The sequence below is a fragment of the Hippoglossus hippoglossus genome, chromosome 9 (assembly GCF_009819705.1).
Source record: "Hippoglossus hippoglossus isolate fHipHip1 chromosome 9, fHipHip1.pri, whole genome shotgun sequence".
NCBI lineage: Eukaryota > Metazoa > Chordata > Actinopteri > Pleuronectiformes > Pleuronectidae > Hippoglossus > Hippoglossus hippoglossus.
In genome coordinates this window covers 750,959-766,743 of record NC_047159.1, presented here as the reverse complement: position 1 = coordinate 766,743, position 15,785 = coordinate 750,959, and the positions used below count along the sequence as shown (strand labels likewise).

General features: G+C 41.4%; 3 protein-coding genes and 1 long non-coding RNA gene across 5 annotated transcripts in view; 2 read left to right on the top strand and 2 right to left on the bottom strand.

Moving 5' to 3' along the window:
- Positions 1 to 15,785, bottom strand: part of spinb (spindlin b) — a 35,700-nt gene that overhangs the window by 6,389 nt on the left and 13,526 nt on the right. The window contains 1 exon segment of the mRNA XM_034596649.1: positions 9,567 to 9,571. The gene's annotated coding sequence lies outside the window, so the exon portion shown is untranslated.
- On the top strand, positions 415 to 7,324 carry LOC117768370 (ras-related protein Rab-14-like). Of its 2 annotated transcripts, XR_004615055.1 has the most exons (9): positions 454 to 576; positions 1,807 to 1,865; positions 1,979 to 2,032; positions 2,407 to 2,584; positions 3,844 to 3,910; positions 4,009 to 4,096; positions 4,195 to 4,225; positions 4,446 to 6,975; positions 7,028 to 7,324. XR_004615055.1 is itself a non-coding variant. In XM_034596651.1 (8 exons), the coding sequence occupies exons 2-8, from the start codon at positions 1,814 to 1,816 to the stop codon at positions 4,621 to 4,623; spliced, it is 648 nt and encodes a 215-aa protein (XP_034452542.1). In that variant the 5' UTR covers positions 415 to 576; positions 1,807 to 1,813; the 3' UTR covers positions 4,624 to 7,324. The 2 variants fall into 2 exon arrangements, 1 of the variants encoding a protein (XP_034452542.1); XM_034596651.1 differs by having other exon boundaries at positions 415 to 576; positions 4,446 to 7,324.
- mak16 (MAK16 homolog (S. cerevisiae)) overlaps positions 10,691 to 15,785 on the bottom strand; it is a 5,573-nt gene continuing 478 nt past the window's right edge. Inside the window, 12 exon segments of the mRNA XM_034596647.1 lie at positions 10,691 to 11,414; positions 11,742 to 11,807; positions 11,903 to 11,985; positions 11,988 to 12,009; positions 12,089 to 12,142; positions 12,144 to 12,164; positions 12,260 to 12,314; positions 12,408 to 12,560; positions 12,732 to 12,795; positions 12,907 to 12,940; positions 12,942 to 13,017; positions 15,425 to 15,474. Of these exon segments, the coding sequence (XP_034452538.1) occupies positions 11,202 to 11,414; positions 11,742 to 11,807; positions 11,903 to 11,985; positions 11,988 to 12,009; positions 12,089 to 12,142; positions 12,144 to 12,164; positions 12,260 to 12,314; positions 12,408 to 12,560; positions 12,732 to 12,795; positions 12,907 to 12,940; positions 12,942 to 13,017; positions 15,425 to 15,474 (891 nt within the window). The 3' untranslated portion in view covers positions 10,691 to 11,201.
- LOC117768380 overlaps positions 14,784 to 15,785 on the top strand; it is a 24,761-nt gene continuing 23,759 nt past the window's right edge. The window contains exon 1 of the long non-coding RNA XR_004615060.1: positions 14,784 to 14,795. This is a non-coding gene — a long non-coding RNA (uncharacterized LOC117768380). The remainder of the gene's footprint in view (positions 14,796 to 15,785) is intronic.

Here is a 15,785-nt window from a genome sequence, read left to right as displayed (position 1 = left end):
TAACATTAAAAATATTTCATCACTTCAGCTTCTGATTGTAAGATTTTAATGTTGATGTTATTTTTGTTGTGTTAATTAATGTAAAATAATTATAATAGACAATGTGACATTTCAGTGGGGATCATTATTCATTACACTTTATTTGAACTCACCTTATTTAGTATTTGTAAGCATCAGACAAACATGTAATAACTGTAAAGTAGCTTTAAGCAGAAACAGTGTTTATACATGTACCCTACATGTATAAACACTGTTTCACAGTGTGCTAGAAACCATTTGATCACATGCTCATGAACTGACTGATTATATAAAATGTGAAAGGACTGATCTGACGTTTTGAACAAAGTGAAACTGATGAATTGGACATAACTTCATTGGTGGTTGTAGTTCGCTAAATCCTCCGCTGGGTGGCGGTAGGATCCCGGAATTGTGGCGGAGCGACCTCGTCTCCTGCCGCTGAGGAAGAATCGCGGAAGAGGGGAAAGGTTTCCTGACTGTTAACCAGCTAACTAAGAGAAGTATCTGTCTAACCAGCGGGTTAACCAGCTCACAGGTTAGATAGAGACCGGACCGAAGGTAAAACCACGGAGTTCTTATCACACGCGGTCTGTGCGCGTCATTATTTCACGGTTCTTGTTGTGAGGTTGATAAATGTGGCCTCCTGCTGTTAGCTGTTAGCTGTTAGCAAGGCGTAGACAGCACTGCAGCCTTTAGCCGGTTAGCAGGGGCTAAGCTAGCAGGAGGAGTTTAGATGTTTTCAAAGAGAGGGGGGGCTGATGGGGGTTAATACCCGAGCTAAACATGTCTCCTCTTATCACGCACGACTGTCACCACGTTTAACGCTGCGTGTTAACACCGAGCTCAGCGTTTAGCCTTTAGCTCTGTGCTAGCTTAGCCCAGCTTCCTCCTTTTGTTTGTGTCCAGGTGATCGGTCTGAGAAGAGAGAGAGTGAAGTGAGACAGGGTTAAGACACGGTGAGACAGAAGGTGGACACAGTGAGACACCAAGGGGAGACACAGTGAGACACCAGGGGGAGACAGAATGAGGACACAGTGAGACACCAAGGGGAGACACAGTGAGACACCAGGGGGAGACAGAATGAGGACACAGTGAGACACCAGGGGGAGACAGAATGTGGACACAGTGAGACACCAAGGGGAGACACAGTGAGACACCAGGGGAGACAGAATGAGGACACAGTGAGACACCAGGGGGAGACAGAATGAGGACACAGTGAGACACCAGGGAAGACACAGTGAGACACCAGGGGGAGACAGAATGAGGACACAGTGAGACACCAGGGGGAGACAGAATGAGGACACAGTGAGACACCAGGGGGAGACAGAATGAGGACACAGTGAGACACCAGGGGAAGACACAGTGAGACACCAGGGGGAGACAGAAGGTGGACACAGTGAGACACCAGGGGGAGACACAGTGAGACACCAAGGGGAGACAGAATGAGGACACAGTGAGACACCAGGGGGGACACAGTGAGACACCAGGGGAAGACACAGTGAGACACCAGGGGAGACAGAATCTGGACACAGTGAGACACCAAGGGGAGACAGAATGAGGACACAGTGAGACACCAAGGGGAGACACAGTGAGACACCAGGGGGAGACAGAATCTGGACACAGTGAGACACCAGGGGGACACAGTGAGACACCAGGGGGAGACAGAATGTGGACACAGTGAGACACCAGGGGGACACAGTGTGGACTTGGTCTAAACTCTCACTGTTGATTTAAAGAAGCTGTTTGTCCCTTTGTCCCCCTCACCCCCCTCCCCCTCCTCACCCACAGCATCAAGATGACGGCCGCACCTTACAACTACTCGTACATCTTTAAATACATCATCATTGGTGAGTATCTGAGTCATAAAGTACTTGTGGGACTGTGTCATGTTTCTGTTTCCCACAGTTTGACATGACAGTCGTCTTTTTGTGTTTTTCTATTTGTCATTTCTCTGTTTCAGGTGATATGGGAGTAGGGAAGTCATGTCTGCTGCACCAGTTCACTGAGAAGAAATGTAAGTCTCTCCTCTCCTTCCTCTCCTCCTCTTCCTCCTCCTCTCCTCCTCCTCCTCAGCATCTTTGTCCAAAACCCAAACAGACCATATTTATCATGAGGAGAAAAAGCAGCGATTCAGTGACGGTCTGTTCATCACTGAGTTCACTGCAAACAGGAAGTGATCACAGTCAATTAACCTGCTTTTATTTTGAAAGAACAGGAGCTGATCACAGTCAATTACAGGCTTAAATCACAGTCATCAAAACATGACAGCAGCGCCTCCTTGTGTCTGACATGTCAGCAACACCTCTGAGTCTTGTTCTCCTGGTGGCTTTAGTTTGTTCTGCCATTGTAGACAGAACTGTTCTGTAAGTTGTGTTTCTGTGGTCGTAGTCATGGCGGACTGTCCCCACACCATTGGGGTGGAGTTTGGGACGAGGATCATGGAGGTCCACGGTCAGAAGGTGAAGCTGCAGATCTGGGACACGGCCGGTCAGGAGCGGTTCAGAGCCGTCACCAGGTCTTACTACAGGGGGGCCGCCGGCGCCCTCATGGTCTACGACATCACCAGGTACTGATGGGGGGGGGGGGGGTTCCTTTAACGGAATCCATTGTGGGCTGAAGTCGCATCCAGCACATTCTGTGGTTTCTAGAATCTCATGGTCTTCATGTTGGACCAAATGTGAACTCATCACTTTGTTTACTTTATTTCACACAACATAAATACTACTAATAAATGAAATGTTCAAATCCGGGTAGGGTGAGGTAGAAACCAGTAAGGGTGAGGTAGAAACCAGTAATGGTGAGGTAGAAACCAGTAAGGGTGAGGTAGAAACCAGTAATGTTGAGGTAGAAACCAGTAATGTTGAGGTAGAAACCAGTAAGGGTGAGGTAGAAACCAGTAAGGGTGAGGTAGAAACCAGTAAGGGTGAGGTAGAAACCAGTAATGTTGAGGTAGAAACCAGTAAGGGTGAGGTAGAAACCAGTAATGGTGAGGTAGAAACCGGTAAGGGTGAGGTAGAAACCGGTAAGGGTGAGGTAGAAACCAGTAAGGGTGAGGTAGAAACCAGTAATGGTGAGGTAGAAACCAGTAAGGGTGAGGTAGAAACCGGTAATGGTGAGGTAGAAACCAGTAAGGGTGAGGTAGAAACCAGTAATGGTGAGGTAGAAACCAGTAATGGTGAGGTAGAAACCAGTAAGGGTGAGGTAGAAACCAGTAATGGTGAGGTAGAAACCAGGTAAGGGTGAGGTAGGAAACCGTAATGGTGAGGTAGAAACCAGTAATGGTGAGGTAGAAACCAGTAAGGGTGAGGTAGAAACCAGTAATGGTGAGGTAGAAACCGGTAAGGGTGAGGTAGAAACCAGTAAGGGTGAGGTAGAAACCGTAATGGTGAGGTAGAAACCAGTAAGGGTGAGGTAGAAACCAGGTAAGGGTGAGGTAGGAAACCAGTAATGGTGAGGTAGAAACCAGTAAGGGTGAGGTAGAAACCAGTAAGGGTGAGGTAGAAACCAGGTAATGGTGAGGTAGAAACCAGTAAGGGTGAGGTAGAAACCAGTAAGGGTGAGGTTTCAAATTACTATCAAATACAATAAGGGGAAATCTTTTTATATTTCACAAATGTACAGATTTGAGAAATGTTAAAGTCAAAAAGACTCAGTTGCAGTTTAAAAAAAGGGGGGGGGGGGGGGGGGCACTCTGGGAAACAGCTTAGGAAAAAGCCCCAAATCTAATAAACGTTTGATCTGAGTGTTGGTGATCCACGGACGCTTCGTCCAGCGCCACCTTCAGGACACATCTGTATATTTGTGCTCCTCATTGTGTCTGTCCAGGAGAAGTACTTACAACCACCTGAGCAGCTGGTTGACAGACGCCAGGAACCTGACCAACCCAAACACCGTGAGTACAGATCAGCGCCGATCTGTTGATTGATCAGTTTGACAGAACGTCCACGTTGGCCGAGTCACACATGTCCCGTGTCTGATGACTCGTTACAGGTGATCATTCTGATTGGGAACAAAGCCGACCTGGAAGCTCAGAGAGACGTGACGTACGAGGAGGCCAAACAGTTTGCTGAGGAGAACGGTGAGACATCAGAGTGTGTGAGCAGAAATAAGTTTAAATGTGTTGTACATTAAATGGGACGTCCCACTGACGGATGTCTGCTTCCTGTTGCTGGTCAGGTTTGCTGTTCTTAGAGGCCAGCGCTAAGACGTAAGTACAAACACGCATCCAGACTCTTCCATAAAGTCCAGCCCTGGGTTTGTACAGTGTTTGTTTAACCATCTTCTGCTTCAAAATATCTCTGAAACTCAACAGAATGATGAAGCTTAAAATGATTCACCAAATACACAAATGTACAAATATTTAAACAACCTAAGTTATTTCCTATCTTGATCCTTTTTGCCGTCTCTTCTGTCCCTGTGGTTTTCAGTGGGGAGAACGTGGAGGAGGCCTTCCTGGAGGCAGCAAAGAGGATCTACCAGAACATCCAAGATGGCAGTCTGGACCTGAACGCTGCTGAGTCGGGAGTCCAGCACAAACCCTCAGCGCCACAGGGAGGCCGCCTCAATGCCGACAGCCAGCCGGCTAAAGAGGGCTGCAGCTGCTAACCACAGACAGAAACCACAGACCCGACGGACGGACGGACAGAGACAGATACGTACACAGAGATCCCCTCTTCTCCAGGCACTAACATCCATCTCCTGTCCAGAGAGCATCAGGCAGGATTTAGCTGAATTATATTTACCATAGCAGACCACAGTTTGGTACCTAAGTCAACCAACCTCAGAAATATTGACCAGATTCTATCAAATCAAACACTCAAACAGTTTCCTGACTCAAATAAATCCTTTCCTGCACACATTGAATCCCTCAACATGAATTCCAACCCCTCAAGGTCCGCCCCCGGATCCCCCTGGATTCAGTGTGGACTGTCTTCAGCCACATCCAGGCCCGTGTGGACCAAGCCTCGGCCACGATGGACTGTTCTAATTCTAAAATAAGACCGCAGTCCTCCCAGAACCCAATCGTATTGTTTTATTTATTTTCAAAACTGGACTACTATTTGGACTGTTCCTAGTTTGGAACTCTGTTGGTCCAAGTTAATCAAGTTAGTCCTTATTTGATAGAACCTCACCTCATTCAGAACGTGGAACACTCATGTCTCAAGAGACAAACTTACAATTCTCAAATTCGGACCAATCACCGGCAAAAACAGGGCGCCTTTATTACAAATCTGGACTTGAGACTGTTTTCGTCCTTTATTCAGACGAGCTGGGCCCGAACCTCTGGATCATTCTCATCGACCACAGGCTATGACCCAACAACCCTGTTCCCCAAGACGTCACTTCCCTCCTCCCAGTCCGGAGCGTGGTGGCCCAGTTTAAGTTAGTGTAATCCAAATACCCAAGAGTCAAAGTTACAAGGCTTCAACTTGAACCAAATTCTGCCTAAAACTGGACGACTGGGTTTGCCTTGGTTCTAAATGTGGACGTTGCAATGGAGAGCTGGACGCCCTCGGTCCAAACTGAGAATGTCCACAGCTCTCATTTTGATTCTGGCCAAGCCGGACTGTTCAAATCCCACAATTATACATCTTTGAACTCATCACCATTCCAAGATTAGATTACCCCCCAAACCCAGTCTGCTCCTGATCTGAGTCATGGGAGGACAGACTTGATCATCCCTCAAATTCGGACTACCCTTGTCCCGAAGACGGAGCAGGAGAGGTGCGTTCAGACGGTGCTCAGACCAACCGACACTCAGATCACCTTAGTTCCACTGAGACATTGCTACTGACGCATCCAGAGCTCCGGCTCAAACTGAACTTCCTTTGCCCCACATCCACGCCGACTCTGGCCCAACGATGAGGGTCGTCCAAATTTGGAGCGACCTTTGTCCCAACATGAAACACCAATGAAGACGAATACAGACACAGAGCTTGAATCCGGACAATCCTAAAGTCCAAATCTGGACTTCTTCTCTCAAATTCGGATCGCCCACGTTCCAACTCTGGATATTTCTATGAGCAGATTTAGAACAGCTCAAGTTTGATAGCTCTCAATTCAAGGAGCTTTTTTCAAATCTAGACCTCCAGGTCCAATTCAGCTGTAATCTCTGAATCCAGATTGTCCAAACGCCCAGTTCTGACTTTCGCTCTTTGAGATTGAGTGAATCTTCTGGATTTATATTAGTATTTGTGTCTTGTATGTGTGTGATATGCCATCATCTGTTGTTCAGTTAGAAAAGTCTTTGAAATTCGTGCTTTAAAACTATAAATTCTATCACAGAGTGGCCTGGACAACTGAACTCGCCTCTGGGATTACTTTTTTACTGAAAAACATTTCTCCCTTTGCTCCATTTCATGCCTCAACTCACACGTTTCCAAACCATTCTGCCCTCTGGTCAGTTATTCCATCATTTGTGCAGATTGCTCGACCGTTGCATTTACACCTTGTTGTGATCAGATGTGTCTTCGGGGCTTTCCAGCTGTTTGTCTACTTGTTTGACTACCGTCCAGTCAGCCTTGGATGCAGGTTAAAGGGGTTCTCCACTGATTTTCACGGAGTATTCATCGTGCTTGGTAGCGCTCGGCCTCAGAAAGTAACCCGTACCATTATTTCTTGGTTGTGGCGACCCGTTCTTACAAATCCCCGTCTACAGAAAGACATTTTACTTTACGAAAATAGTAGGATCCAGGGTTTTTATGTTTGACCTTTATTATGCATCAGGAGATCCGGCCACTGCATCTTTAGTTGCGACCTGTAGTTCTCTAAAAGTTCACCAACTCTCTCAATGTGCAATACTTAAAGCCTTAAAATACTACAAACAAACTTTGTCCAATTTCTTCTAAATAACTGAGTTCCTCTTTTATCGCAGCTGGGAGAAGTGATCAGAAAACAGGGCTAGCATCTCGCTCTACGTGGAATCACATTGTTAATAAACGTGAAGCATTAACACACGTTAGAGGTCTTCGTCCAAAATGTTGGATCTCAATCCCTTTTCCAAAAAGAGACATTAAAACACTGTTTGTTGTTTAAAATCCAGTCGTACTAGAGTCTCAGGTACAGTCCCCAGTACCAGGAATGTATCGGCCCCTAAATACTCCCACTCCACCCAATAACCCCCCCCCCATCATCTCTGCACCACCACACTTCACCTGTTTTAAACTCGCTCTGTGGAGAGATGCAGCCACTGGCAGATGAGGATGAAGAGAGAGACGGATTCTGGAATGTCCCCACTGGTCTCTCAGTGGATCTCGAGTTCAGGATTGATTTTTATCACATTTTTCCTTTTCCTCTTGTTGAATTTTAAAAAAATCAAATAGTGTAATTTTTATGTCACAGCGTCCCCTAGTGGCCATTTCCTCTGCTCTTAAGTGCGTATTCAGGGACGAAAAATGAAAGACGAAGCAACACAGATTCTTTTAATTTATTCCTGCCTTTTGTTTTCTTTTTGTTTTCTTTCAAACACTCGAGCAGGATTATTACGATTGACCTGAATAGTTCCTGGTTCGTTGGATATTCTAGAATATTCTTTCAGAATCATTCCAGCTCTGACGAGCTTTAAACACAGAAACAGTCAAGCTGCACTAAACTATTTCTTTATTCTGTTCATTTTGTTTAATGTTTCCAAGCTGCACTCGTTGATTTCTGTGACGTGGAGAGAAAATAGAAATAGATGCACATTTTATACCAAATATTGTTTTAGTCATTTGACTGTTTTAAACCTAATCGATTAAAGCGCCCTTGATCTGATTCGACTCTTGTTCTCTCTGACGGATCAAAGTCAAATTTACTCAAAATGAATCAGCTGTAAAGATTCAAGCTTCATGTCCAGAAGGAAAATGTCCTGTGAAATAACAATATGCAACAATTCTCTTTCAACACCTGGAAGGATTCAGAGAAATGAACCAGGTTTTCTGATGAGTCAGAGTATTACTCGTGTAGCGCCTGTGGCTTCGAGAATCCTCTGTAATGCTCCGACTCACCACTCGTCCTGTTTCTGTCTCACAGGCAGGACAACAGAACTCGTCTGTGACCTCGTCAAACGGAGCCTGCTCTCTCCAGGCATTATCAGTAGACAACAGATCAGTCCAACGCTTACACTTGTATTCCTTAATAATACATAATGAGTAATAACCTTTAAATGAAGTTTGTTTTTCATTTACCGTCAATGAGTTGATAAATTAAATTGTACTAAACATAAATTTGTACCTCTCTGATGTTTCGTTTTCGCTGTGAAACTGTAAAATCTAATTCTTTTGTTTTCATAATAGAAAAAAGCCGTTAAAAAGACAAATTCAGAACTACAAGAACTAATATTAAATCATTTTCTAGTATTGTTATTCCTATAATTATTATTCTTATATTTTCTTCAGTTTGTTTCCTTCTTGCAAATTATAATAAGCATATTTTTCCCAATTGTAATTTGTTGGTAAAGATTTGAAGGTAACAAAGAAGTAGACATTAAGAAATTCAACTCTTTAATATTGGCTCCTGAGTTTGACTTTGGACTCTGCAGAGAACTGGTGTGTTGCCTCTGGGACTCGTTCTAAACGCAGCCTGTCCAATGGGAGAAGTGGTTTTCCTGCAGCGTCTGGTTGGATTATCTCATGTTCGTCTGCGAGTCGTCTGAGAGATCATCGCTTTCTCTTCATGGCCTCTGATTGGTGGACAGCGGCCTTCTTTAACTCTGATGCTTGATTTATGAACGAAGCCACGCCCTCACTGTAAAAATATCCTGTGTGACGTCCAGGTTTTCAGATTTCTTGTTGCTTTTTCTATCACTTAATAACCTGCATTCATGGAGGACGTTTTTAAAGGAAGAAGAAATAGTTTCTTTGTTTTGTTTTTGAAATTTAACTCAAAGATTTTGAAGTTTCCAAAGAGCAAAGGGTCAAAAAGCAGCAGGTCACTGGATCCATAAGGAAAACTGTTGAAACATTGTTGTGGCTGACGCCTTAAACTTCCCTCATCAAAGCGTTTCATTCAGAAATATTCAAAGGTTGATGAAAGACTTCCATTTGCTGACAGCGGTGCCAGCAGGGGGCAGTGTTGTGTCGAGACTTTAGTTTAAAGAGAGTTTATTACAGCGTCTGCGAACTTCAACATTTAATCAGAAAAAAAATCAATAAAAACTAAACACATTTCTTTTTATGTCCATAAACTCCTGTAACAAGCCCGGAGAGTTTTTAAATCGTAGAGTGTGATTGAAGCAAATCTGCATTTGAAATGATGACACTGATCGGTCAGATGGTGGCGCTGTGGTCAGGCTGATGCACAGGTTTGACAGAAGTAACGTTTTCTTCCCGCTCACTGGCTGTAACGTGCTCTGTACTTTTTATTCTTTTGTTTTTCTTCTGTAACGTCTGTTGATTTTCTGTCGGCTAAAGTAACAAATATGCTTCTTCTGATTCGTTGACTATTTATATTCTTAATCTGTAATTTGATTTTCTTCACTGTTCATTGTACGACCACGAGGATTCAGTTATTTGTAAATAAAGTATATATATATATATACTGTATATTTGTCTAAATGAACTTTATTCAACGTCATCTTTAGTACAAATAATCAGCACTTGGTAAAAACACTTGTTTCTTCTTATGTAACTAAACTGACATTTAGCTTCTCTATAACAATAGACTGACATTTTAATGACTTATTATTCTATTATAAATTGAATCAGTATTTCACTATATTTAATGACACGCTGTTCTAGATTCATTGATTATATTTTTACACAACATATCTTATGTTTTCATTATTTACTGTTCTATGTTTTTGTCTGTTACAAAAATTATAATACAAAGACTTTTATAACTGCACTTTAGTATTTGTGTGACTTACTATGACAAATTCACTTTTCTTCCATCATGTTTCCTCAAATACAAATGTTTTCATTCATTCACGACGTCTTCACGCAACAGATTTTTATCCTAAACATTCTCACAACTTCTTTCGACTTTGTGGTCAACAACAGTTTTTATGATTTAAATCACATTTCTATGATTTATTACATTGACAATTTAAAATGGACATTTTTATTTCAAATTTTGTTAAAATCACCGTCTTTTAACTTACTATGATTTAAATTACTTAAAAACTATAAATTATGATTTTATGACTTGATTCCTTCCTGCTAAGATTTATCTACTAGAACATTTTTATGACTTGATTAAATGTGAAAATTGTGTCAATTAAAATTTCTTTGTGCATTTTAAACTTTTTAAGGTTATAACATTTTACTGTGACAGTTTTAAACTATAAAACTACAATATAACATTAATAATTTGGCATGAAATTTAAATTCTCCGATACAGAATAAAAATGTAATAATCCAACGTGAAGCTTCAGAGTTCTAATTATAATGAAATATAATCAGAGGCTGAAATGTTCTTATATAAAACTCATTTAAAGCACTTTCATGATAATTGGTCCACGTCGACTCCTTCAGATGTGGAACGTACGTTACTCAGTTATTTGTAGGTATGAGACTATAGATTATTAAAATGGTTCAAGGGGCCCAGATTTCTAAGTATATTTATATGAAGACAAAAAGCAGTCAAGTTAGAACTAAGGTCAATAAAACATGTGCTACAGTAAAGATGCATTAACCTCATGTCTGTGGAACTGAGGCTGTTTGAGCACATTCATAATTCACGTGCTCGTGTTGGTTGAAGTGCATCAGGCTCAGATTTATCAAATATGTCTTTATTCTATTTTTATGAATAGTAAGTTGATACACACACGTTAATCATCTTAACAAGCACTGGAAATTCAACAGAACAGAAATTTAAAATAATGAAAGTCAGAAAACAGAAAAACAAACTTAGTCACTGAAACTGGTTTCATCCTGATTCACAAAGTCTCTGGATGAAGACGTGAACCAGACTGATCCTGCTTCTCACACCAGATACTGGGTTTAGATTGAAATGTGTAAATAAGAGTCAGTTTATATAATTTTCTTTTGGTCTGAGAAGAAAATGACTGAGACAAGATTCACTAATCACTCACTAATCACTTCTGTATTTATTCAGTGTTTTCCAGTGAAAAGGCTTCGACTTGTTGAATCTCAGGAAACGTGGAACCCGTTGGGGGTCGGGGTCGAGCGGCGGCGGAACAACACTTCCTGTGAGTTGGCGGAGGAAAGAGTCTCTGCTCAGAGTTTGATTGACAGCCGACATCACTACGTAGCTGTGCTCTTGGAGGCGGGCTCTGTCTCCTGCTCGTACTCGATCTCCACGTACGCTCGCTTCTTCCTCGCCGCTACGCCCTTCGCCGGCGATTTGCCTTTAGACTTGGAGGCCTTTGTCTCGGTCTCCATCTCCTCATCTTCCTCTTCACTCGACTCCTCGTCCTCTTCCTCCTCGTCGCTGCTCGTCTTCAGCCTGTTCATGTCCTGAGAGAAGGAATCACAAACTTTACTTTTACAGATTCTTTTTCATCGTTTGTTCTAGTTTAGTCGTTAAAAATCCTCCAATCACCTTCGTCTTTACAAACTTTATTTCTTTTGAACTAAACTGACGAGGCTCCTTCTGGACAGACAGAATCCTTCCTGTGTAAAAATGTTTCCCTTTTCCACTTCACTGATTCGTCTAGAAAACATCAGGAGGGCCACTTCTCAGTCCAACGTGACAAAAGAGTCTTCGTGTCTGGGACTTTTCTCACGTCTGGTTTTTTATTTCACAGTTTTCCTCATCAAACCTCAGATTTTGGGGGATTTTACCTCGAAGTCGCTCAGGTCGCTCTCCTCTACTTCTTCTTCTGCTACAAACTCCCTCTTCCCGACATCCTGCAGACAAAGATACAAAGATACAAAGAATCAAACTTTGTCGGATTTACGACTGAAACACTACGAAGAGACATTTTGAATCTATTGTCCGTCACCTCTTCCTCCTCCTCCTCCTCAGACTCTTCCTCAGACTCGCTCTCTTCATCCTGCTGATCTAGAGCTTTGTCGAAAGCGTGACGGGGAAGTTGTAGATGTCTCCGTACTGAAAACACACACACACACACGTTAGGACCGACACTGATACCGTCGTGGTTGTGAGGACCGGAGGATCGGACTCGTACCGTTCCCTGTTTGAGTCGCTCCAGCAGCTCCTTCTCGATGGCGTTGTCCAGCTGAGGCGGCGATCAGGGCTTTTTCCTACCGACACAACAAGAAGGTTAATAAGCAGGAACTTGAACCTGTGACGTTTGAGTGCGACCACTAGATGTTGGGTCTCCGTGACGTTAACTCACCTCTTTCCTCTTCTCCCGCTGCTCCACCTTCCTGCTGAGAGGAACCAGCTTCCTCCTGGAAACAGAAGAAGAGTTTAAAGATCAGAGTCCAACGAGACGCTGGAAGAATCGTCTCCGTGTTGTGATGCGAGTCGTCACGTTTACTCACTGTCTCTTCAGGACCAGTTTCCTCATGCGGATCAGATACTGAGTGACTTTAGTGAATCTCTGTTTACATTTGTGTCTGATGAACCGAGGCCAATAGATCAGATTCTCATCGATCTGTTCCAGAGCTTTTTCATAGTTCCTTACTGAGCTTCACCTGCACACACACAGAAACACACACAGAAAGAAACACACACATTATTACAGTAAGTACTCACATCTCGGCCTCATTTTGAATTAGAGGATGTAAAGTTCAGTGTGGTCGTCATGGAAACCGAGCGGTGACATGAATGAAACTGAATCTTTGTTCTGATTGGTTGAAACTCACCTTCTCCCACATTCTGGCGGAAAAGCCGCTCTTTCGATGACCTTCATGTAGAGGAAGCACTGACCTGCGACGACACATTTCATTAATCATCAAACGGATGAAGGAACAGTGACGTCAGCATTTCTGAAATAATCGAACATTTTAAAAACGTTCTGACACAGATCACATGACTCACCTTTCTCCTCCCTGATGGTGGCGTACTGACTGTTGGGCGAGTGGACATGACGAGCGGTTACACAAACCTGTGACGTTGTATTCATTACGACAAAAGTTCTGAGACTTTGTCCTGAAAACACAAAGGAGAAAACATCAGTGACTGTATATAAAGATGATCAGTGTCTGTATATAAAGATGATCAGTGACTGTATATAAAGACCATCAGTGACTGTATATAAAGACGAATCAGTGACTGTATATAAAGACGATCAGTGACTGTATATAAAGAGGATCAGTGACTGTATATAAGATGATCAGTGACTGTATATAAAGACGATCAGTGACTGTATATAAAGACCATCAGTGACTGTATATAAAGATGATCAGTGAGTGTATATAAAGACCATCAGTGACTGTATATAAAGATGATCAGTGACTGTATATAAAGAGCCATCAGTGACTGTATATAAAGAGGATCAGTGACTGTATATAAGATGATCAGTGACTGTATATAAAGATGATCAGTGACTGTATATAAAGATGATCAGTGACTGTATATAAAGATGATCAGTGACTGTATATAAAGACCATCAGTGACTGTATATAAAGACGATCAGTGACTGTATATAAAGACGATCAGTGACTGTATATAAAGAGGATCAAGTGACTGTATATAAAGACGATCAGTGACTGTATATAAAGACCATCAGTGACTGTATATAAAGACGATCAGTGAGTGTATATAAAGACCATCAGTGACTGTATATAAAGAGGATCAGTGACTGTATATAAAGAGGATCAGTGACTGTATATAAAGAGGATCAGTGACTGTATATAAAGATGATCAGTGACTGTATATAAAGATGATCAGTGACTGTATATAAAGATGATCAGTGACTGTATATAAAGACCATCAGTGACTGTATATAAAGACCATCAGTGACTGTATATAAAGAGGATCAGTGACTGTATATAAAGATGATCAGTGACTGTATATAAAGATGATCAGTGACTGTATATAAAGACATCAGTGACTGTATATAAAGATGATCAGTGACTGTATATAAAGACCATCAGTGACTGTATATAAAGACCATCAGTGACTGTATATAAAGAGGATCAGTGACTGTATATAAAGAGGATCAGTGACTGTATATAAAGAGGATCAGTGACTGTATATAAGATGATCAGTGACTGTATATAAAGATGATCAGTGACTGTATATAAAGATGATCAGTGACTGTATATAAAGAGGATCAGTGAATGTATATAAAGAGGATCAGTGACTGTATATAAAGATGATCAGTGGACTGTATATAAAGACGCATCAGTGACTGTATATAAAGACCGATCAGCTGACTGTATATAAAGAGGATCAGTGACTGTATATAAAGAGGATCAGTGAATGTATATAAAGATGATCAGTGACTGTATATAAAGAGGATCAGTGACTGTATATAAAGAGGATCAGTGAATGTATATAAAGACGATCAGTGACTGTATATAAAGATGATCAGTGACTGTATATAAAGATGATCAGTGACTGTATATAAAGATGATCAGTGACTGTATATAAAGAGGATCAGTGACTGTATATAAAGACCATCAGTGACTGTATATAAAGAGGATCAGTGAATGTATATAAAGATGATCAGTGACTGTATATAAAGAGGATCAGTGACTGTATATAAAGAGGATCAGTGAATGTATATAAAGACGATCAGTGACTGTATATAAAGATGATCAGTGACTGTATATAAAGATGATCAGTGACTGTATATAAAGATGATCAGTGGACTGTATATAAAGATGATCAGTGACTGTATATAAAGATGATCAGTGACTGTATATAAAGATGATCAGTGACTGTATATAAAGACGATCAGTGACTGTATATGAAGATGATCAGTGACTGTATATAAAGATGATCAGTGACTGTATATAAAGATGATCACTTACTGTATATAAAGAGGATCAGTGGACTGTATATAAAGAGGATCAGTGACTGTATATAAAGATGATCACTTACTGTATATAAAGAGGATCGTGACTGTATATATAGATGATCACTGACTGTATATAAAGATGATCAGTGACTGTATATAAAGATGATCAGTGACTGTATATAAAGATGATCAGTGACTGTATATAAAGAGGATCAGTGATGTATTAGAGATGATCAGTGACTGTATATAAAGATGATCACTTACTGTATATAAAGAGGATCAGTGACTGTATATATAATGATCACTGACTGTATATAAAGATGATCAGTGACTGTATATAAAGATGATCAGTGGACTGTATATAAAGATGATCAGTGACTGTATATAAAGATGATCAGTGACTGTATAATAAAGAGGATCAGTGACTGTATATAAAGAGGATCAGTGACTGTATATAAAGATGATCCAGTGACTGTATATAAAGAGTGATCAGTGACTGTATATAAAGAGGATCACTGACTGTATATAAGAGGATCAGTGACTGTATATATAAAAACAGCTTGTATACGAACGAGCAGCAGATTCACTTACTTGACTTTGTGGGAGCAGAATTGTTGGTTTCCAATAATGTCCCAGATGACCTGCAGGGGAAGAATTCACCAGAAACACATTTTAAATAACGTTTTTCAGTTTGTACAAAACAGATCAAACAATAAACTCAAATCGTTTGAAGAAGATAATGACAAACACGTGGATTTCTCTGGAATGTTTCCTGAAGAAAACATCTTGGTTCTCTAGGAACTCGGAGCTTCCTGTGGAAGACACGTTCTGTAGTTCTGTCCTCATCCAGGGTTTGGATTCTGGATATTCAGAATTTGATCAGGTTCCGTGAATATAATCTAACACAGGAACATTACGTCCACTGCACTGAAAAGAATAACCATCATCTTAT

Coding starts and splice junctions, on each gene's coding strand:
- LOC117768370 (XM_034596651.1), top strand. CDS start 1,814: ATGACGGCCGCACCTTACAACTACTCGTACATCTTTAAATACATCATC. Junction 3,911..4,008: donor ACCTGACCAACCCAAACACC/GTGAGTACAGAT, acceptor GACTCGTTACAG/GTGATCATTCTGATTGGGAA. Junction 4,097..4,194: donor ACAGTTTGCTGAGGAGAACG/GTGAGACATCAG, acceptor GTTGCTGGTCAG/GTTTGCTGTTCTTAGAGGCC.